Source organism: Ranitomeya variabilis, chromosome 1 (genome assembly GCF_051348905.1).
Source record: "Ranitomeya variabilis isolate aRanVar5 chromosome 1, aRanVar5.hap1, whole genome shotgun sequence".
Taxonomy (NCBI): Eukaryota; Metazoa; Chordata; class Amphibia; order Anura; family Dendrobatidae; genus Ranitomeya; species Ranitomeya variabilis.
In genome coordinates, this window is record NC_135232.1 from 25,560,407 (window position 1) to 25,583,993 (window position 23,587).

General features: G+C 48.9%; 1 protein-coding gene across 2 annotated transcripts in view; it reads left to right on the forward strand.

The window, feature by feature from the left end:
• TTC33 (tetratricopeptide repeat domain 33) overlaps positions 1–23,587 on the forward strand; it is a 170,190-nt gene that overhangs the window by 100,586 nt on the left and 46,017 nt on the right. For both annotated transcript variants that reach the window (XM_077281442.1, XM_077281436.1), the window contains one exon: positions 2,220–2,301. In XM_077281442.1, coding sequence (XP_077137557.1) covers positions 2,220–2,301 — 82 coding nt within the window. The remainder of the gene's footprint in view (positions 1–2,219; positions 2,302–23,587) is intronic.

The window sequence follows — 23,587 nt, forward strand, 5'->3', positions numbered from 1 at the left end:
AGACAGAGTAGTCTAGAGGGAACTGAGGAGTCTGGGAGCTAAGGGGTTTCTTTAGGACTGAGGAGTCTGGAGGAAGATAGAGGAAAGTAAAAACAAGGAAAACACAACGGGCAGCTATTACAAAGTCTAATCATGATATCTTATAAGAAATCATCAGTAAAGATATAATAAGCCTGTAGATGGAATAGTGTGGGACACACTGCTACTTGCAAAAGGCAAAAGCAAATAAGAAAAATAGTGCAAGAGTCCAAAAATTGAATAATCATAAATAAGTTTATTAAATATAAATACATCAACAACAAGTCACGGACAAAATAGTAAGTTTAAAAGTGGCGGCAAAAAGTCTAGAGGTGGACAGAGGAGGATTTGAGGGACAGCAGAGTATGGAGCTGGACATGGGTGTCTGTAGGTGGACATGGGAGTCTGGTGGTGGACAGAGGAGCGTGGAGGGTACCGAGGTGTCTGGAGGAAGACCAAGGAGTCTGGGGAGCGCAGAGGAGTTTGGAATAGGACAGGGGGCTTTGGAGGGGCCATGTTGGTCTTGGCTGAGCATATGATGGAGGTCAGAGGAGCTTGTTTGGCAGCTATGATTTATGTGCGTCCAGCTTTAGTGGGCCATTGCTTGTGTCATCCATCTTGCTTTCCAAGTCTAGCTCTATTGTCCGTGTGACACTATGGATGGTCCTGCAGACGACTTAATGATCAGGAGGTTTCCACATCTGAGCTTGTGTGTGAAGGTGACATGTCAGCCATGTTTATAGTAAATATGAATGTAGCTTCTTCCATGGGTCATGTTCTCAGCTGCAGGTTTGTACATCATTAGCTAAGTCCCAGTAAACCAACGAGGCCCCAGCCTGTGTGATGGGGATCTGCGCTGACAGCTGGGGGTCCCCGAGGCTTTCCTGTGGGCTTTCTCATCACCAGCTGTTTACACAGCACTGGGACAAGGGTTTGACATTAACTTGTGCAACTTTTGCATTTTTACCTGTCATATCAAAACAGAAAATGTACAGCGCTCAGGGCCGTGCTGGTGGGCTCTATGTTCTAGAAATTGCTGTAAAGATCAGAGAAAGATCTAACTAGGACATTGGAAAGTTTCATGTGTTTTCCCATCTTCATGGGTTTCCTCCTAGTCCTCCAGAGACTTGTGCCCCCTCCAGAATGCTCTGACCCCTCCAGAGTTCTCTTGTTTCTCCAGTCTCTTGTCCTCCGGTCTCCTCTGTCCTCCTCCAGCCTCCTCTGTCTTCCTCCTGCCTCCTCTGTCTTCCTCCAGCCTCCTCTGTCCTCCTCCAGTTTCCTCTGTCTTCCAGCAGTCTCCTCTGTCCTCTAGTTTCCTCTGTCTTCCTCCAGCCTCCTCTGTCCTCCTCCAGCCTCCTCTGTCCTCCTCCAGCCTCCTCTGTCCTCCTCCAGTTTCCTCTGTCTTCCGACAGTCTCCTCTGTCCTCCAGCCTCCTCTGTCTTCCTCCAGCCTCCTCTGTCCTCCTCCAGCCTCCTCTGTCTTCCTCCAGCCTCCTCTGTCCTCCTCCAGCCTCCTCTGTTTTTCTTCCATCTCCTCTATCCTCCTCAAGACCCCCCTGTCCTCCAGTTTCCTGTCTTCTTCTTTACTACTCCTCTGTAACTTCCAGTGTCCTCGTCCAGACCCCAGTGTCCTCGTCCAGACCCCAGTGTCCTCGTCCAGACCCCAGTGTCCTCGTCCAGACCCCAGTGTCCTCCTCCAGGCCCCAGTGTCCTCCTCCTCCAGGCCCCAGTGTCCTCCTCCTCCAGACCCCAGTGTCCTCCTCCAGACCCCAGTGTCCTCCTCCAGACCCCAGTGTCCTCCTCCAGACCCCAGTGTCCTCCTCCAGACCCCAGTGTCCTCCTCCGGACCCCAGTGTCCTCCTCCGGACCCCAGTGTCCTCCTCCAGACCCCAGTGTCCTCCTCCAGACTCCAGTGTCCTCCTCCAGACCCTTTTTTCCCCTCCAGACTCCAGTGTCCTCCTCCTCCAGACCCTTTTTTCCCCTCCTCCGATCTCCAGTACATTTACTATTTTATTCCTCAGTTTCTTTTATCTTTGTTTCCATTTTTCATATTTTTGGATAACACCGTTGTGGCTTTTAGTTTTCCTTGGACCTCTGGTCCCAGGTGATGAGTCCTCGCCCCTCTTATTATGATCACTTTGTATCTCTTATATATGTAGACTTGATATTGTATCGAATGCTGTTTTCTTAAATGTTTTTTAGGCACTTGGAGGCAATAAAGAAATGGGATGAAGGAATCCACCTGACTCCAGAAGATGCCGCCATGTACGAGATGAAGGCTCAGGTACGGTAGATAACTAACGTTCCTGCCTTGGTGGGATCGGATGGACTGGACGTAGTCAGCACCAGAGCGCGGGAGTGACCCCACCGGCCGCATGTTTCCCCCGCATCGCTCCTCTGCCTCCCGGTTTCCTGCTTGCTCATGGCGATGGTGCACTACAGATGATTGACAGTTCGGACCAGCGGCATAGCCAAACCACTGGTTCTCGTTAACCCATTGTCGGGCCATTTGCCCTTGGTCGATGAATGTCACTGACGGAGTCCCTGGGAGATCGCTTTGAAGCTTTTACTGTTTTGACAGCAAGCACAGGACAGCCTGCAGCAATGTTCTTGCTTTCAAAAAAATAAACTAGAAACCCAGTTACACAAGTTTCAAAAGTATTTTCATTGTTGATTCATAAGACTTTTTCAGATCTCCACTTGCTGTTATTGTTTGGGACCCTTTATTGTTTACTGTCACATTGTTACAAGGCGTAGCTCTAATAACTGGCCTGTAATGAGCAGTGCACTTGTGTGGCCATTAGATAACTATATCAGACACTGGGGCAGTTACTTTTATTTTACCCTTTGAAAGATACAGGTGCAGGGCTGTAATAACAAGACTGTATTGAGCTGTGCAGCTGCGAATCCATCACACGACTGTAAACAAATACTCAAGTGCATGGCTTGTTAAAAGGCAGAGTTCTAATAACTGGACTGTAACAAGCCGTACATCTGTGATGACTGTATCAAAGACAGCGATGCAGGGCTCGTTACAGAACACAGCTCTGATAGCAGGACTGTAATGTGCTGTGCATCTGTGAATCCATCAAATAGTAATTTATTCCCTATGGTAGTGTGGGACAGATATGTCACAGTGGAGCCCCTATAATAGCGTTGTATCACAGTGCCCCTATAATAGTGTCATGTCACAGTGCCCCTATAATAGTGTCATGTCACAGTGCCCCTATAATAGCGTTGTCACAGTGCCCCTATAATAGTGTCATGTCACAGTGCCCCTATAATAGTGTCATGTCACAGTGCCCCTATAATAGTGTCATGTCACAGTGCCCCTATAATAGTGTCATGTCACAGTGTCCCTATAATAGTGTCGTGTCACTCTGCCCCTATAATAGTGTCATGTCACAGTGTCCCTATAATAGTGTCGTGTCACTCTGCCCCTATAATAGTGTCGTGTCACAGTGCCCCTTCACTCTGCCCCTATAATAGTGTCATGTCACAGTGCTCCTATAATAGCGTTGTATCACAGTGCCCCTATAATAGTGTCCTGTCACAGTGCCCCTATAATAGTGTCATGTCACAGTGCCCCTATAATAGTGTCATGTCACAGTGCCCCTATAATAGTGTCGTGTCACAGTACCCCTATAATAGTGTCATGTCACAGTGCCCCTATAATAGCGTCGTGTCACAGTGCCCCTATAATAGTGTCATGTCACAGTGCCCCTATAATAGTGTCGTGTCACTCTGCCCCTATAATAGTGTTGTGTCACAGTGTCTCTATAATAGTGTCGTGTCACAGTGCCCCTATAATAGCGTTGTGTCACAGTGCCCCTATAATAGCGTTGTGTCACAGTGCCCCTATAATAGTGTTGTGTCACAGTGCCCCTATAATAGTGTCGTGTCACAGTGCCCCTATAATAGTGTCGTGTCACAGTGTCCCTATAATAGTGTCGTGTCACTCTGCCCCTATAATAGTGTCATGTCACAGTGCCCCTTCACTCTGCCCCTATAATAGTGTCATGTCACAGTGCCCCTATAATAGCGTTGTGTCACAGTGCCCCTATAATAGTGTCATGTCACAGTGGAGCCCCTATAATAGCGTTGTATCACAGTGCCCCTATAATAGTGTCATGTCACAGTGCCCCTATAATAGTGTCATGTCACAGTGCCCCTATAATAGTGTCGTGTCACAGTGCCCCTATAATAGTGTCCTGTCACAGTGCCCCTATAATAGTGTCATGTCACAGTGCCCCTATAATAGTGTCATGTCACAGTGCCCCTATAATAGTGTCGTGTCACAGTACCCCTATAATAGTGTCATGTCACAGTGCCCCTATAATAGCGTCGTGTCACAGTGCCCCTATAATAGTGTCATGTCACAGTGCCCCTATAATAGTGTCATGTCACAGTGCCCCTATAATAGTGTCATGTCACAGTGCCCCTATAATAGTGTCGTGTCACAGTGCCCCACTAATAGTGTCGTGTCACAGTGCCCCTATAATAGTGTCATGTCACAGTGCCCCTATAATAGTGTCATGTCACACTGCCCCTATAATAGTGTTGTGTCACAGTGCCCCTATAATAGTGTCATGTCACAGTGCCCCTATAATAGTGTCATGTCACAGTGCCCCTATAATAGTGTTGTGTCACAGTGCCCCTATAATAGCGTTGTCACAGTGCCCCTATAATAGTGTCGTGTCACAGTGCCCCTATAATAGCGTTGTCACAGTGCCCCTATAATAGTGTCATGTCACAGTGCCCCTATAATAGTGTCGTGTCACAGTGCCCCTATAATAGTGTCATGTCACAGTGTCCCTATAATAGCGTTGTCACAGTGCCCCTATAATAGTGTCGTGTCACAGTGCCCCTATAATAGTGTCGTGTCACAGTGCCCCTATAATAGTGTCGTGTCACAGTGCCCCTATAATAGTGTCGTGTCACAGTGCCCCTATAATAGTGTCGTGTCACAGTGCCCCTATAATAGTGTTGTCACAGTGCCCCTATAATAGTGTTGTGTCACAGTGCCCCTATAATAGTGTTGTGTCACAGTGCCCCTATAATAGTGTCATGTCACAGTGCCCCTATAATAGTGTCGTGTCACAGTGCCCCTATAATAGCGTGGTGTCACAGTGCCCCTATAATAGTGTCGTGTCACAGTGCCCCTATAATAGTGTCGTGTCACAGTGCCCCTATAATAGTGCATGTCACAGTGCCCCTATAATAGTGTCATGTCACAGTGCCCCTATAATAGTGTCGTGTCACAGTGCCCCTATAATAGTGTCATGTCACAGTGCCCCTATAATAGTGTCGTGTCACAGTGCCCCTATAATAGTGTTGTGTCACAGTGCCCCTATAATAGTGTTGTGTCACAGTGCCCCTATAATAGTGTCATGTCACAGTGCCCCTATAATAGTGTCATGTCACAGTGCCCCTATAATAGTGTTGTGTCACAGTGCCCCTATAATAGTGTTGTGTCACAGTGCCCCTATAATAGTGTCATGTCACAGTGCCCCTATAATAGTGTCATGTCACAGTGCCCCTATAATAGTGTCATGTCACAGTGCCCCTATAATAGTGTCGTGTCACAGTGCCCCTATAATAGTGTCGTGTCACAGTGCCCCTATAATAGTGTCGTGTCACAGTGCCCCTATAATAGTGTCGTGTCACAGTGCCCCTATAATAGTGTTGTCACAGTGCCCCTATAATAGTGTTGTGTCACAGTGCCCCTATAATAGTGTTGTGTCACAGTGCCCCTATAATAGTGTCATGTCACAGTGCCCCTATAATAGTGTCGTGTCACAGTGCCCCTATAATAGCGTGGTGTCACAGTGCCCCTATAATAGTGTCGTGTCACAGTGCCCCTATAATAGTGTCGTGTCACAGTGCCCCTATAATAGTGCATGTCACAGTGCCCCTATAATAGTGTCATGTCACAGTGCCCCTATAATAGTGTTGTGTCACAGTGCCCCTATAATAGTGTTGTGTCACAGTGCCCCTATAATAGTGTTGTGTCACAGTGCCCCTATAATAGTGTTGTGTCACAGTGCCCCTATAATAGTGTTGTGTCACAATGACGCGCCGGTATGTGGCAGTCGGTGACTGGGAAGCTGATATGGTTTTCCCCTATTAATTTCTGGGAATCGTCTGTGTGGCTCAAGCCATTGTGTGTGCGGCTGTCACCATGTCCTGTGCTGCTGTCACCATGGCATATGCTGCTGTCACTATGGCCTGTGCGGCTGTCACTATGGCCTGTGCGGCTGTCCCATCACCTGTGCGGCTGTCCCATCACCTGTACGGCTGTCCCATCGCCTGTGCGGCTGTCACTATGGCCTGTGTGCTTGTCCCATCACCTATGCGGCTGTCACCATTGCTTGTGCGGCTGTCACTGTGGCCTGTGTGCTTGTCCCATCAGCTGTGCGGCTGTCACCATGGCCTGTGCGGCTGTCACTATGGCCTGTGCGCCTGTCCCATCAGCTGTACGGCTGTCCCATCGCCTGTGCGGCTGTCACTATGGCCTGTGTGCTTGTCCCATCACCTATGCGGCTGTCACCATTGCTTGTGCGGCTGTCACTGTGGCCTGTGTGCTTGTCCCATCACCTGTGCGGCTGTCACCATGGCCTGTGCGGCTGTCACTATGGCCTGTGCGCCTGTCCCATCAGCTGTGCGGCTGTCAATATGGCCTGTGTGGCTGTCACCATGGCCTGTGTGGCTGTCACCATGCCCTATGCGGCTGTCACCATGGCCTGTGTGGCTGTCCCATCACCTGTGCAGTTGTCACCATGCCCTATGTGGCTGTCCCATCACCTGTGCGCATGTCACTATGGCCTTTGCGCCTGTCCCATCACCTGTGCGGCTGTCACTATAGCCTTTGTGGCTGTCACTATGGCCTGTGCAGCTGTCACTATGGCCTGTGCGGCTGTCACTATGGCCTGTGCGGCTGTCCCATCACCTGTGCGCCTGTCCCATGGCGTGTGTGGCTGTCACTATGGCCTGTGCGGCTGTCACTATGGCCTGTGCGGCTGTCCCATCACCTGTGCGCCTGTCCCATGACCTGTGCGGCTGTCACTATGGCCTGTGTGGCTGTCATTATGGCCTGTGTGGCTGTCACCATGCCCTATGTGGCTGTCCCATCACCTGTGCGCCTGTTCCATGGCCTGTGTGGCTGTCACTATGGCCTGTGTGGCTGTCACTATGGCCTGCGCGGCTGTCACTATGGCCTGTGCGGCTGTCCCATCACCTGTGCGGCTGTCACTATGGCCTGTGTGGCTGTCACTATGGCCTGTGTGGCTGTCACTATGGCCTGCGCGGCTGTCACTATGGCCTGTGCGGCTGTCCCATCACCTGTGCGGCTGTCACTATGGCCTGTGCGGCTGTCACTATGGCCTGTGTGCCTGTCCCATGGCCTTTGTGGCTGTCACTATGGCCTGTGTGGCTGTCGGCTGTCCGTTCATCACCGGAGCTGCCAGGTATAAGCGTTCCTATGATAACACTTCAGGACCAGTTACTCCCTCCCATCCAGGAGGAGACGAGCAGCGGGAATCTTCGAGATGGCTCGTGCTATTATTTCCTAAAGCAAATACTGAGTCCTGTGCCCGGTACAGAACCCGACAACGTGAGTCACCATTCCGGCAACTGGCGTGTGGCTCATACCCCCTCGTGCCGGAATGTCGGCCCACGGCACAGTGCTATTGTGTTCTGTCAGGCGCCATTCCTCGCAGGCGATTAGGATATTACCGCCTGTAGCTCCCGGGAATGTTGTGAACCGCACACTAAGAATTTGTGGTCGTGGCTGCTTGGGGCAGAGGATCGTAAAATCATCACTTTTTGGCTTTCCCCCATGGAGGCTCTCGGGGGTCTCATGACTACGTCGTGTTGGCGGCCGTTCACTATGACGAGAGCTCGCGGGCCGCGCTGCAGACATCGATCCTCATTCCGGATTTTCATCTAATCTTCGAAGGACGCGAGAACTTCCCTAAGACTGAAGAATGGTCATTGCTGTACATTGTGGGCGGCTCGATGTCTCCTCTCCATTATATTGTGGGGACGGCGCAGGGTCATACGGAGGTGACGTCCTCTGCAAGAAAGTCACGAGGCCTCTCCGCGACCATGGCGTGCACAGGGACGGTACAACAAGCTCAGGGTTTGTAGATTCGCTGACTGTATTTGGACTTCTGTGATGCAAAGGAATATTGAATTGTGGGTGCTTAGTACTGCGGCACAGTGTGCACGGGAACATACCGCACCGCGTGCAGGTATACATCACCTCCATACACCGCAGAAATGATAAACCCCTATATACTGTGCCTAAAAAGAAGCAACGCACGATGACTAAGGATATACTGATATATAACGATCAAATGTGCCTGGAGCAGGAGGAGGACAGAGGTGCCTGGAGGAGAAGGACAGGGGGTTTGGGAGCCAGAGGACAGAGGTGCCTGGAGGAGGAGGACGGGGTTCTGGAGGCAGAGGACAGAGGTGCCTGGAGGAGAAGGACAGGGGGTTTGGGAGCCAGAAGACAGGTGCCTGGAGGAGGAGGACAGGGGTTCGGGAGCCAGAGGACAGAGGTGCCTAGAGCAGGAGGAGGACAGAGGTACCTGGAGGAGGAGGACAGAGGTGCTTGGAGGAGGAGGATGACAGAGGGTTCTGGAGGCAGAGGACAGAGGTGCTTGGAGGAGGAGGACAGGGGGTTCGGGAGGCAGAGGACAGAGGTGCCTGGAGGAGGAGGACGGGGTTCTGGAGGCAGAGGACAGAGGTGCCTGGAGGAGGACAGGGGGTTTGGGAGCCAGAGGACAGGTGCCTGGAGGAGGAGGACAGGGGTTCGGGAGCCAGAGGACAGAGGTGCCTAGAGCAGGAGGAGGACAGAGGTACCTGGAGGAGGAGGAGGAGGACAGAGGTGCTTGGAGGAGGAGGATGACAGAGGTGCTTGGAGGAGGAGGACAGGGGGTTCGGGAGGCAGAGGACAGAGGTGCCTGGAGGAGGAGGACAGGGGGTTCTGGAGGCAGAGGACAGAGGTGCCTGGAGGAGGAGGACAGGGGGTTCGGGAGGCAGAGGACAGAGGTGCCTGGAGGAGGAGGACAGGGGGTTCGGGAGGCAGAGGACAGAGGTGCCTGGAGGAGGAAGACGGGGTTTGGGAGGCAGAGGACAGAGGTGCCTGGAGGAGGAAGACAGGGGTTTCTGGAGGCAGAGGACAGAGGTGCCTGGAGGAGGAAGACAGGGGGTTCGGGAGGCAGAGGACAGCGGGTTCTGGAGGCAGAGGACAGAGGTGCCTGGAGGAGGAGGACAGGGGGTTCTGGAGACAGCGGTACATGGAGGAGGAGGACAGGGGTTTCTGGAGACAGAGGTGCCTGGAGGAGGAGGACAGGGGGTTCGGGAGGCAGAGGACAGAGGTGCCTGGAGGAGGAGGACAGGGGGTTCGGGAGGCAGAGGACAGAGGTGCCTGGAGGAGGAGGACTGAGTTGCCTGGAACAGGTGGAGGACAGAGTTGCCTGGAGCAGGAGAAGGACAGAGTTGCCTGGAGCGAGAGGAGAACAGAGGGGTTTGGAGCAGGAGGAGGACACAGGTGCATGGAGGAGGAGGACAGAGGGGTTTTGAGGCAGAGGGCATAGGTGCCTAGAGGAGGAGGACAGAGGTGCCTGGACCCGGAGGACAGAGGGGTCTGGAGCAGGAGGAGGACACAGGGGTCTTGAGGCAGAGGGCATAGGTGCCTGGAGGAGGAGGACAGAGGGGTCTGTAGCAGGAGGAGGACAGAGGTGCCTGGAGGAGAAGAACAGAGGGGTCTGGAGGCAGAGTTAATATGTGCCTGGAGGAGGGGGACAAGGGGTCTGCAGGGAGACAGGGTGGTCTGGTCTCTGCATGTTGCCGACATTTTCCTTATTAATTACTATTCTTTGCCTCTGCCCCACCTGCAGTGCTGTCTATACTGTGTAAGGAGCGAGTGTCTCCAGTATGGCCGCCCCGGGACTATACGTCACATACATAAGTTTCGCTTGTGGCCCTTTTCTTCCTCTGGCCGCTGTCGTCTGTCTTCTAATGTCTGCTCCCTGCAGGGTCACCCGTGTCACGCAGCACTCGTCACCCCAGGCTGTGTCCCTGCCTGACACCTCAATGTCCCCCTGGACCAGAACCGACCCCGCACTCTTACTGAGCGTGCACCAGGGCTGAGCGTGCAGAGAATCAGGAGGGGCCAGCGATGAAACTGCAGACGGCTCCGAGCCGCAGAGTATGGTAACCACAGATCCATAAAATATACAGAAAAGTCAGCCCACCCATCCAAATGTCCAGGATTCAGAGCAAGGACTAAGAACCGCAAGGTTGAAAACGCATCTGCCCATTAACTCCGAAACGCGTCTACCCATTACCTCTTCCCGTCCAGGAGGTTGTGATAATTATGCTGAGTATAAGAAGAAAGTTTTCAATAAAGACGAGTAATTGTTATGGGAGCATTTGTGCTGGATTTTTCCTGATTGATCGATGGTAACCACAGAGGTGTCAGCGCCCGGAGCGTGTGCGTACATGTGACGTCACATACATGGCCACGGTATATGTGGTGCAGACATCACCGCAAACTGTATGTCAAGATAATGGCCAAGAAAAGAAACAACTGCCGGCAGCATCAACGTCAGACAAGACGACCTGCAGGTAATGACGGGTGGCGTCAGCGACCTCCATCACTACCGCCTGCTCTGGGAACAGGGCGGTGACACTTCTATGAAATGATGGTGGAGAACTGAAGAAATGGAGAAAAGTAAAGGACACATGTCTGTATAACCTCCGGCCCCTCACCCCCCCGGTGTATAACCTCCAGCCCCTCACCCCCCGGTGTATAATCTCCGGCCCCTCATCCCCCCCCCCCCGGCGTATAACCTCCAGCCCCTCACCCCCCCGGTGCATAACCTCTGGCCCCTCACCCCCCAGTGTATAACCTCTGGCCCCTCACCCCCCAGTATATAACCTCCAGCCCCTCACCCCCAAGTGTATAACCTCCAGCCCCTAACCACCTGATGTATAACCTCCGGCCCCTCACCCCCCTGTGTATAACATCCGGCCCCTCACCCCCCGGTGTATAACCTCCAGCCCTTCACCCCCCAGTGTATAACCTCCGGTCCCTCACCCCCCAGTGTATAACTTCCGGCCCCTTACCCCCTCGGTGTATAACCTTTGGCCCCTCACCCCCAGTGTATAACCTCTGGCCCCACACCCCCCAGTTTATAACATCCGGCCCCTCACCTCCCGTGTATAACCTCCAGCCCCTCACCCCCCAGTGTATAACCTCCGACCCCTCACCCCCCGTGTATAACTTCTGGCCCCTCACCTCCCAGTTTATAACATCCAGCCCCTCACCTCCCGTGTATAACCTCCAGCCCCTCACCCCCCAGTGTATAACCTCCGACCCCTCACCCCCCGTGTATAACTTCTGGCCCCTCACCTCCCAGTTTATAACATCCAGCCCCTCACCTCCCGTGTATAACCTCCAGCCCCTCACCCCCCAGTGTATAACCTCTGGCCCCTCACCCACCAGTGTATAACCTCTGGCCCCTCACCCCCCAGTGTATAACCTCTGGCCCCTCACCCCCCAGTGTATAACCTCCGGCCCCTCACCCCCCAGTGTATAACCTCTGGCCCCTCACCCCCCAGTATATAACCTCCGGCCCCTCACCCCCCAGTGTATAACCTCCGGCCCCCCACCCCCCAGTGTATAACATCCTTCCCCCCCTCCCCCCGTGTATAACCTCCGGCCCCTCACCCCCCCCCAGTGTATAACCTCCAGCCCCTCACCCCCCAGTGTATAACATCCGGCCCCACGACCCCCCATGTATTATCTCCTGTCCCTCACCCCCAGTGTATAACCTCTGGCCCCTAGCACCCCCACCTCCCCCCGCCCCCGTGTAGTACCTTTGACCCCCTTGCCCTGGTGTATCACATCCAGCCCCTCACCCCCATTGTATAACCTCTGGCCCCCCTCCTTGCCATCTGCCTTTCCTACCATGCCATGTGACAGAGCGGCCGGTGGTTCAGAGCTCACTGATACCAGCACAGTCCTGTAAGAGGAGCCACCGGGGGAACATGTCCATCCATGACATTTTTTCCTCCTGAATCTTCCCCCATCACCTGAGAGATATTATTGAGATATGGAAGGAGCCGCAGCAACTCAGCCTTAGAAGTGGAGACCCCGTAACATTACAGAGTGGGGGGCAAAGTGCTGCTGAGGAGCAGAAAAGTCACCACCGCTCTGCTGATCCCATAACTGCAGAGTCCAGACCTCCTTTGGTTTAATATCAGCACAAACTCTGCCCCCCGCCAGGAGCTTTAGGGCCGAGCAGCTGCATGCAGCCGTACATCACCAAGCACAATGCCGAGCGTCGGATGGAGTGGTGTAAAGCCGCCACCACTGGACTCTGGAGGAGACGTGTTCTGTGCAGTGACGGATCACACTTCTCTATCTGTGTCTGATGGAGGAGTCTGGGTTTGGTGATTCCAGGAGGACGTTACCCCCGACTGCATTGTGCCCCCTGTACAGATGGTGGAGGAGGATAATGCTATGGGCTGTTATCAGGGGCAGCTTTGGACCCTCAGCTGCAGTGATGGGAAATCTTAATCATCTGCACATAACATTGTGGACACTTGTAGCTTCAGCTTTGTGGGATCAGTTTGGGAAGACCCTTAGCTGTTCCCCATGCCCAGTGCACATGCTCCATGCAGATATGGGGGAGTTTGCTGGAAAAACATGAGTTCTGCCCCATGCAACAACTAGACCGGAGATTGTGAGCCCGGCCTTTCCCCAAAATCAGGTTCTGACTTCACAAATGGTCTTCCCGATGTTGGGGCAAAAATTTCCACAAACGACTCCCATGTTTGGCACTAAGCTCCGTGATGGTGCATTTATCCAGGAGTAAGGCATCGTATGTGAAGTTCTGTGACCGGTCCCCGCTGCTTCTGTATCCTGCTCCCTGTAGTCACCATTCATTTGTGTATTCCAATGACGGGGGCTGAGAATGTATAAATCATGGGTGATGGTGGTGGCCTCAATGATCAGATCTAGGGTCAAGAGTCAACTCGCCCTCCTACAATGTAACAAGTGATAGATACAATGTAACAAGTTTACAAGGTTCCATTGTGTAATAATGCGCCTCGGATCTAGAACTTCAAGTTTGTACATAAATAGTTTTTTTTGCTGTTAACTCTTTACAATCTCTGACGTCTGAACTTGACCCCAGCGGGTGATAAGATCACACATGTACTACTGTCGACCACTGAGTAGATCATGGGTAGACCACAGAAGTCTTGGCGTGCAACGTACAGGAAGAAACCTGTCATCTGGTCAGTACAAACATAGAAGTGAGAAAGTAGCAGAACCCGTCACTGACAAAAGTGAGAGCAATGTGACGTCCAGACAAAGCGAGGAGTAGACCACAGGGGACTCGGTGACGACGGAGACCGTCCCGAACTGTACCAGAGCCCTTAGGGGTAAATAATCCTGATGGCTTGTCAGAGAAGCACTTCACATGAGTTTCGGATCTCTTATGCTACAACTCGTCTTACGGACCTTCCTGTTCTTTTCTTTCCACCACTCATGGAGAGAATGTCTTTTTTGGTTGATAACCCAAGCTGAGCTCCTCAGTGGTCACCACTTGGCAGTGGGATGTAGTTACAGATGAATAGGTCAGGACGGTAGCATAGCATGGGATATGCCACATCAGTGCTCGCCTTCCCAAATTTTATGGGGGGTGCAAAAACTAGAATAGGGGCTAGGTTTTAGGGTAATATCTTAGTTGCAGTCTCTAGACGATGCTCCGTCATATTATGGAGATCCAGAGATTTCCGAGATGATGGGACACCAGGCTTAGAGGACCACCCTGCACCTCTACTCCTTCTTTTTTCACTTGTAGAACTTTCCGATAAGATATTCTGGACTTTTTAGCAGATTTCGGTTCTTCGTTTCGCACGTTGCACTTGTGATGAGTTCGGATATTTTCCATGAAAAGATCTTGGAAAAATTTTGACCGATGTGTGGAAACATTCTGCTCAGTGTGTCCCAAAATCAGATGTGATAAAAGGATTGATATGGGGGGGGGGGGGGGAGCTGTGACTGATGAGACCCTTGAAAAGTTCTGCAGAAGATGTCTGATGCCAGCAGATGCCAACCCAACATGAGTAGACCAAGCATGGCAGCAAAATAGAAGGGTTCCTAAGACACTGATTTGCAAGATCAGCTTCGACTGAAGAGACCTTTGAAAAGTTCTGTAGAAGGTGTCCAATGCCACCATGAGGGAGTAGACCAAGCATGGCAGCAAAATAGAAGATTTCCCAAAAGACTGATCGGCAAGATGTGTGGACAGCGGGGAACTGTCAGGAATTAAATTTCCAAATAGGTCATGAGTTGACTGTTGATGATATGTAGAGAAATCATGTGACTGTTGCAGCCTCTGCACAGCGCTGGTGATTGCTGCAGCCTCTGCACAGCACTGGAGATTGGCTGCAGCCTCTACACAGTGCTGGTGATTGGCTGCAGCTGACGCATGACTTCTCGTCTCCTTATAGAATCCTAGAATGTTAGAGATGGAAGGAACCTCCAGGGTTATCGTGTCCAACCCCCCGTGTGTCGCGATGGCCGTCCTCATCCCTTGACCCTGGTGGTCATAGATGATTGGGGGACCATCATTTCCCTAAATAACTATTTATATTGTGTGTCTCTTGGAGTGCTGCACTCTTCTGCCGTCCTTCTTCCTTGCTGGGGGTGTTGGCATTAGCTGAGCATCTGTCCCGAGTACAGATGATGGCAGTGATGGGTCAGCCCCTTTCTCCTCCTCTGAGTGTCCTCCCCATTAGGACAATCTCCTGCATCAGCTCCTCCCCACAGTTAGTGAGATACGGGTATTTAACTGCCATCATCTGTACTCCAGTTTTGGGGAAAATCTGGGCTTTGGAGGCCACTTACATGCAATTTTTTTTACAGGAATCAAGACAAATCTCCTAATAAAGGTAGATGCTAAGTTTCATAACTTTCCATGTTGGACAAAATTATTAAAAAATAAAAGTTTAGTTACTCTAATCAGTTTAGAGACCCAACAGTCGCCTTCCCTGCAGCGCCACTAATGGAGAAACGAGGTATTACACAGTGAACCCAATAGACTGTCCTGAGCAGCGGAGCGGCCCGACAATCACCTAGACTAATGTCCTGAGATCAGGGCAAACAAGGCCAAGGGTTTGGCTATTTCATTATCTTGATGGAAGACACATAATGAATGTAATAAATATATTAGTAATCGTGATATTAGTCTAATGAGCGTACTCTATATTTACCCTGATCCCCAGGCCCCGGGGGCCACACCTGCCTCTTATACAGCTCGTCACAGTGATACAATATACATAAACAGATGGAAGAATGGCTGGAATGACGGCGACACTTAACATCCGGCATTTTATTTATTTTTTTTTTTTATGCAGTATGGACTTTAATATTTCCACATAAATCCATAAACCGGCTTCTGTGTTCCTTCAAGGCTGCGGTATCTATAGTTTCCGCATGTCTGCATAAATATACATAAGGAGATGTTGTAAAAACTGTGGTAAAGTTCTGAGAAACCAAAAAGTGAGATTGAAGTGGTGCTGGAGAACAAACCAAGGTTTTACTTGTATTTTCTTTGAAACCTCTCAGGTATCTGACATCATACTGCTAGAACCACGAGCTAAATGTTCTGCAGCACCTCCGCAGGGGAGATAAAGTATTACATGTCCATATACTTGCCCAGTCCTCCAGAGAGATAAAGTCTCTTTTCTAGGTGCTGTGGTTAAACCATAGCTGTACAGAATAATTTAGCAATTGTGGACATGAGAAATAAAAAAATATTTCATGTCCTTGTATGATTTGCACTCTTCATATTTCATATTTTCCCTCTAGAGGTCTGATCTCTAATTTTCAGTTGTTTTTAAAGTTTGTATGTTGAAAATATTATGTCTTCCATGCAAAACACACACAGATATAAGGGATTCACGGTTTCCTGTCTCTATGTAACACATGTTCAAACAAAGCAGCAGTATAGAGGATTGAGTAGTGCAGCTGTGAATCCAGCTCTGTGGTGATATAAACAATTTACAGCAGTACTGAGCAGTGCAGCTGTGAATCTAGCTCTGGGGGTAAGATAAAACACTGAAAATGTGGCAGCATGAAAAACATTATACAGTAGTTCTGAGCAGGGTAGCTGTGAATCCAGTACTGGGAAAAGATAAGCTACTCAGTACTGCTGTATAATGTTTATCTGTGAATCTAGCTCAGAGGTGAGATAAACATATAGCAGTACTGAGCAGTGTAGCTGTGAATCCAGCTCTGGGAGTGAAATAAGACAATGAAAAGCAGCAGCATGGCAGACATTGTACAGCACTGCTGAGTAGTGATGAGCGAGTATACTCGTTGCTCGGGTGTTCGGAGATTTAGTTTTCATCGCTGCAGCTGAATGATTTACAGCTACTAGCCAGCCTGAGTACATGTGGGGGTTCCCTGGTTGCTAGGGAATCACCAAATGTAATCAAGCTGACTAGTAGCTGTAAATCATCCAGCTGCGGTGATGAAAGCTAAATCTTTGAATAGTCATAAATGCTCGGAGACCACCCGAGCGTGCTCAGGAAAACCCAAGCAATGAGTATACTCGCTCATCACTACTGCTGAGCTTTGTAGCTGAGAATCCAGCTCTGGGGGGTGAGATAAAACACTGAAAAGCACCAGAATGGAAAACATTATACAGCATTACTGTGCAGTGTAGCTGTGAATCCTGCTCTGGGGGAGTGAGCTCAACACTCCCTAGAAATCAACAGCATGAAGAGCATTATACAGAAATACTGAACAATATAGCTGTGAATCCAGAACTGGAGTGTGATAAAACACCAGAAAGCAGCGTTAGCATGCAGATAATTTTCCATCACTGCTGAACAGTTTAGCTGTGAATCCAGCTGTAGAGTAAGATGAAACACACTCTAGAAAGCAGCATGGAAGGAATTATGCAGCAGTACTGAGCAATGTAGCTGTGAATCCGGCACAATATGCCTCTCTCACTTTGTTCCTTTCTCCTTCTCCATCGACTTTAATTGGCATCTGTAATATGTATTTATAAAACGACAGCCTGTATGAGGAGACCTCCTCAACATGTCAGAAAAAGATGGTAATGGTTGGTTCTTAGAGAATGACTTTCGCCTGTGTGAACATAACTGAGGTCTGCAGCTTCTTTCCATACTTGATATGTGGTGTGCCTGCTCCTCGTGCCTCAGCATGGCTGATCCTTTAATTGCATCTTATCATTTCCTTACTTAGTGTCATGACTTCCTATTACCCTTTACACCGCGCACGAGATTTACCTACTTTAAATAAAGACTCGGGGCCCCTGGCGACATCTCGCCTCCTACAAATGAATCTGAGCACCTGGGAGTGGAGTGAGAGTATAGGAGCCTCTAGGAGGGAAGTAGCGAGAGTTTCTATTTCATCCGCGGAGCAGGAGAGTTATGAATGTGCTCCGGTGACCTTATAAAAAGTAAAGTGTAAGATTGAGAAATCAGATAGTGAACTTTATACGCTTGAGCTGCTGTAAATGAGCGGAGCCTTGTAATCCGCCACCTTTATTAAAGCGCACAGAGCTGTGGCCGGCAGACGTTGTTTTACCGAGTCTGGTGATGAGCGAATGTGCTGGGATCGGGTGCTAGCAGAATGTCTTCGGCCTCCTGGAATAATATGTTCGAGTCCCTGCGGATGCATTTCTTGCGGCTGCTTGATATATTGCACGCTGATACATCCATTGTTACATTATTGAGTACGAGTACGGTTATATCCATATATTTTGACCATCCTTGAGAGCCATGTACTACCCGTTCACCAGCAGTGACTAGTGGAGGATTGTTATTGCCATATTGTGGGCATAACTTGTTATCTAACCATGTTTTGGTTTTTTAACTGTTTTTAATTTGTCCGCTTGTTTGCATGTTGTTACTATCAATAAAATATATTTTTTGCTTCACATTGGGTGATCCCTATTTTTCAGCATGCATTTTTTCCTCTTGTTGTCTAACCATATTGCACATTAGCATGCACCTTTATTTTTACCTTTATTTGGCGGTGAACCCCTTTTTTCTAATTCCCTAACGCTTCAGGGTGGTCGCACATGCTCACTAATGCTCCAGGATGGTCACACATGCTCACTAATGCTCCAGAGTGGTCGCACACGCTTACTAATGCTCCAGAGTGGTTGCACATGCTCACTAATGCTCCAGAGTGGTCGCACATGCTCACTAATGCTCCAGGGTGGTCACACATGCTCACTAATGCTCCAGGGTGGTCGCACATGCTCACTAATGCTCCAGGGTGGTCGCACATGCTCACTATTGCTCCAAGATGGTCGCACATGCTCACTAATGCTCCAGGGTGGTCGCACATGCTCACTAATGCTCCAGGGTGGTCGCACATGCTCACTAATGCTCCAGGGTGGTCGCACATGCTCACTAATGCTCCAGGGTGGTCACACATGCTTACTAATGCTCCAGAGTGGTCGCACATGCTTACTAATGCTCCAGGATGGTCGCATATGCTCACTAATGCTTCAGGGTGGTCGCACATGCTTGCAAATGCTCCAGAGTGGTCGCACATGCTTACTAATGCTCCAGGGTGGTCGCATATGCTCACTAATGCTCCAAGATGGTCGCACATGCTCACTAATGCTCCAGGGTGGTCGCACATGCTCACTAATGCTCCAGGGTGGTCGCACATGCTCACTAATGCTCCAAGATGGTTGCACATGCTCAATAATGCTCCAGGGTGGTCGCACATGCTCACTAATGCTCCAGGGTGGTCGCACATGCTCACTAATGCTCCAGGGTGGTCACACATGCTTACTAATGCTCCAGGGTGGTCGCACATGCTTACTAATGCTCCACGATGGTCGCACATGCTTACTAATGCTCCAGGGTGGTCACACATGCTCACTAATGCTCCAGGATGGTCGCACATGCTCACTAATGCTCCAGGGTGGTCGCACATGCTTACTAATGCTCCAGAGCTGTCGCACATGCTCTCTAATGCTCCAGGGTGGTCGCACGTGCTCACTAATGCTCCAGGGTGGTCACACATGCTCACTAATGCTCCAGGGTGGTCACACATGCTCACTAATGCTCCAGGGTGGTCGCACATGCTCACTAATGCTCCAGGAGTGTCGCACATGCTCTCTGATGCTCCAGAGTGGTCGTACAAGCTCTTTAACGCTTCAGGGGGGTTGTACATGCTCATTAAAGCTTCAGGGTGGTCGCACATGCTCACTAATGCTCCAGAGTGGTCGTACAAGCTCTTTAACGCTTCAGGGGGGTTGTACATGCTCAGTAATGCTCCAGGGTGGTCGCACATGGTCACTAATGCTCCAGAGTGGTCGTACAAGCTCTTTAACGCTTCAGGGGGGTGTACATGCTCAGTAATGCTCCAGGGTGGTCGCACATGCTCACTAATGCTCCAGAGTGGTCGTACAAGCTCTTTAACGCTTCAGGGGGGTTGTACATGCTCATTAATGCTTCAGGGTGGTCGCACATGCTCACTAAGGGTGATTTCACACTTGCGTTGTGCTGAGCTGCGGAGGGCTGCGTACTTCCTTGTTCTTCCTCGGTTAAGCCCCGCCCACTGCCACACCTCTTCCATTCAGCTCCACCTACGTTGGCATGCGTCCTGGTACCTATCTTTAACATTGGGTACGCAGGCCATGCGAATGTATGTGCAGCCCTCCGCAGCTCGGCACAACGCAAGTGTGAAATCACCCTAACTCCATTCACAGAGGGAATGTTAGACCCTCAATTCTTGGGATGCTGGAGGTCTTAGTATCTGGATCACAGTCAGAATGCACACATCTTAGATTACCCTTTGCATTTTGATAATGATATAGAACAGAATCAAGAAAGTAGGAAAACCAGGCAGTTATTGTCCCGAATCTTCTAGGAACCTGTGTAGAAATTCCTTTTGAAGCTTCTATACAGAGTGGGTCATGATGCACAGGTAAACTGGTCACAATTTGTCCCACTCTTAGACTCCGCAGCAAATCTTCTACTTTCCTGCACTGCTCCCACAGGACAAGAGAAGTATTGCACGCTGGGTCCTCCAAGAAAAGAGAAATGCTCTTTGTAGCTGCACTGCTTAGGATATGAGGGTATTAAATGGGGGGGTCGCCTGTATTAACTCCTAGGGGTGTGAATTGGGGCTTCCTGCTACTTTTTAGGCAGTTTTTTACCCGCAGCTCTGGTTATGTGCCTGAAATATATCGCCCAGATTATAGGTTCCGGAAATCTTTGGTGTTGATTATGAATCCTCCGCCTGGCATTTCATCATAATTCTTCCCCCCCCCCACATAATGCTTACTTTTTCGGGTTTATTCTGCTGTTGTCTCCTGCACGGTTGTAAGTTGTATATTTTGTGCTCACTGGTTATGTGACCTGACGCTCCCGAAATGAATCGATAAAAATAAAAAAGCTGTAATGTTATGGTAAGCTGCAGATATTCATATTGAAGTGCGATTTGCCACATGACAAACTCTGCACAATAAGCTTTGAGGAAAAATACTATTTCTGGCCATTAAATGACTTGTATCCTCTGTAAGCTCTATCATTATTTTCCAGTTTTCTCTGAGCTGGTAGGTGGAGATGATGGGTGTTATGATGCCTCCCATACACAGCACACAGACTCGAGGGATTCCTGCTCTCCTGTCTGTCAGATTTGTTGAGAAGCAGCATCATTGAGAACATTATACATCAGTACTGAGCAGTGAGACTGTGAATCCAGCTCTGGACTAATAAAACACTTACTAAAAAGCAACAGCATGTAGAATATTATGCAAAAGTACTGAGCATACAAGCTGTGAATCCTGTTCTGGATTGAGATAAAATATTTATTAGAAAGCAGCAGCATAGACAATATTATGCAGCAGTATTGAGCAGTAGTGTAGCTCTGAATCCAGCACTGGAGTGAGATAAACATATAATAGAAACCAGCAGCATGAAGGACATTATACAGCAGTACTGAGCGGTGAATCCAGTTTTGATAATGTAATAAAACACTTACTAGAAAGTAGCATGAAAGAAAATATGTGGTAGTAGCTATGAATCCAGCACTGGAGTGAGATAAACACGTACTAGAAAGCACCAGCATGGAGGACATTATGAAGCAGTACTGAGCAGTTATAGAGGTTATCCATTGCTTTATTATTGATGACCTATCCTTAAGATAAGTCATCAATGTCTGATCGCTGAAGGTGCGAGACCTGGCACCCCCTCTGATCAGCTGTTCTCGGTGCTGACAGAGGCCGGAAGTGCTCAGTTACTGAACACTTCCTGCCGCCGACAGCACTGAGAACAGCTCATAAGTCATCAATGTTAAAGTAGTGGAACACCTCTTTAAGCTGTGAATCCAGCTCTGGAGTGAGATAAAGAAAGCAGCAGCATAGCATAGATTATGCAGCACTACTACTGAGCAGTAGTGTAGCTATGAATCCAGTGCTGGAGTGAGATATACGCGTAAAAGAAAGCAGCAGCATGCAGGGCATTTTAAAAAAGTACTGAGCAGTGAAGCTTTGAGTCCAGCTATGAAGTGAGATAAAACACTTCTTAAAAAGCAACATGGAGGAACTTATGCAGCAGTACTGAACAGTTTAACTATGAATTCAGCACAGGAGTAAGATAAACACTTACTAGAATGCAGCAGCATGGAGGACATTATGAAGCAGTACTGAGCAGTGTAGCTGTGAATCTTGCACTGGAAAGAGACTACCTCCATCTTTCTTTTTGCCTCTCCTCTCTCCAAATATTTAATTATGCAGCTTATAATATGATTCCTTTGTGAGCAGTCAGTCTTGTTTTCACCAGACTAGAGCTGTTGAGTAGAGTGGGCAGGTAAGGAGAAAGAAGTGTCTCATAAATGGAGAAAGAAGCATATTTCTCTGAACAAATATAGCATAAAGCTGATATATGCAAAGTCTTTTGATACGTCAGTGACTTTTTGAGACAAAAAATGCTTTTTTGGGGGGCAGCTGACGAGTGGGGGTGTCCAACAGCGATAAGTTGAACCTGTAAGGAAGCCTTGCACTAATTTTTCAGTGTCCGTTTAGCACCTTCCTCAGGGGTCATGCTATCCATTACAGGGAATCTGTCATCAGTCTTCAGGGGAAGCATGAAGCGAAACGTAAAAAATATTTAGTTTTGGTTTTTTTTCTACCATTTCACCCCACTTTTTTTTGTTACTGGTTTTCAGTACAATATATAGTAAAGTATTTGGAGTCATTCAAAATTTCAACTTCTATAAAAAAAAGAAAAAGAAAAGTTGTAACTCTTGGAAGACAGAATGGAAAAAAAATGGAAGGGCAAAAGTGAAAAATCAGGAAAAGGATAATTGCCCAAAGTGACTGTTACTTTTCGACCTGAGACTGGTCGTCGTGAGGCTGCCCGCCGGAGGCTTGGTACTGCTGCGCTGCCACCGATGCCGCTGTAGATGTGATCTATTGTAGCTTTAATCTGGAGACGTTAGCGAATACTGATTATCGAGTTACTGCCAGAGACGACAGCTCTCGCATTTCCAGATTTACAGCCCTCTTAATCCAGAGCAGAGATTGGTTTTACCCGGCTGTTATTGTCTCGACTTTTATCACCTCCTTGTTCCAAATCACTTTAATATATTATTGCCTAAAATGTTCTCGTCTTGTGGAGCCGGCCGTGTTATTCCACTTTGCTCATGTATTGTCGTTGATCACCTTCTTATCGTACAGAGCTGCCTCTCGCGGGGTATTGTGGGGCTGATTTACTAAGCTGCATGTGCCAAATTTCCGTCCTTCACACCTTGCGCCACATTTAGAATGTTTTTAGACATTCCCAATAAAGGAGCGTGACTTAACGGAAATTTTTCCTGTATATGGAAGCTATATTGACGACATCTTTTCCGTCTAGTAGACAGTGTGGCATAGATTGCACTTTATGGCAGCTGCAATGATTGGAAGTCCCTAGAGAATTGTGATCAATTGTTACAATCTTCGAGAAGTGATGGAGTACGGCCTTTCCCCCCGCTAATAAAGATGACTCTTTAATGAAATGACTCTGTTCATTCTGTCTCAGTCTACACACCAAAGCTGGGAAGTGATCCACAGAAAGCAGAAAGTGTCAATCAATTGTTCGCTCTATTGTGAAATCTGGAATTTTGATAGAAATTTCCTTCTCTGATAAAATGTACAAAAAATATAATTATTTGATTATACGTTCCCGTAAAGATAGATAGGAGAAAAAAAAAAAGAGAAAGGGTTGTGATTTTCACTTATCATGTAGACATGTTTTATCTGCGGTTCCACTTTTCTGTTTCAGGGTAATTTCCAACCACGTCCTGCAATAACGAGACATTTTTACACTTTGTCTCATATCTACCACATTTTTCTTGTGGCTTTCATTAATGTTTCTCGTTAATTTTTTTTCTAAATGTTAATGTTATTTCTTTATATACTAATATTTTTCTCTAATTCTGACGTTATATAAACTGGAGGAGCCGAGAACTTGTGTGCGAGGAAAATCCAAAAACTGATTAT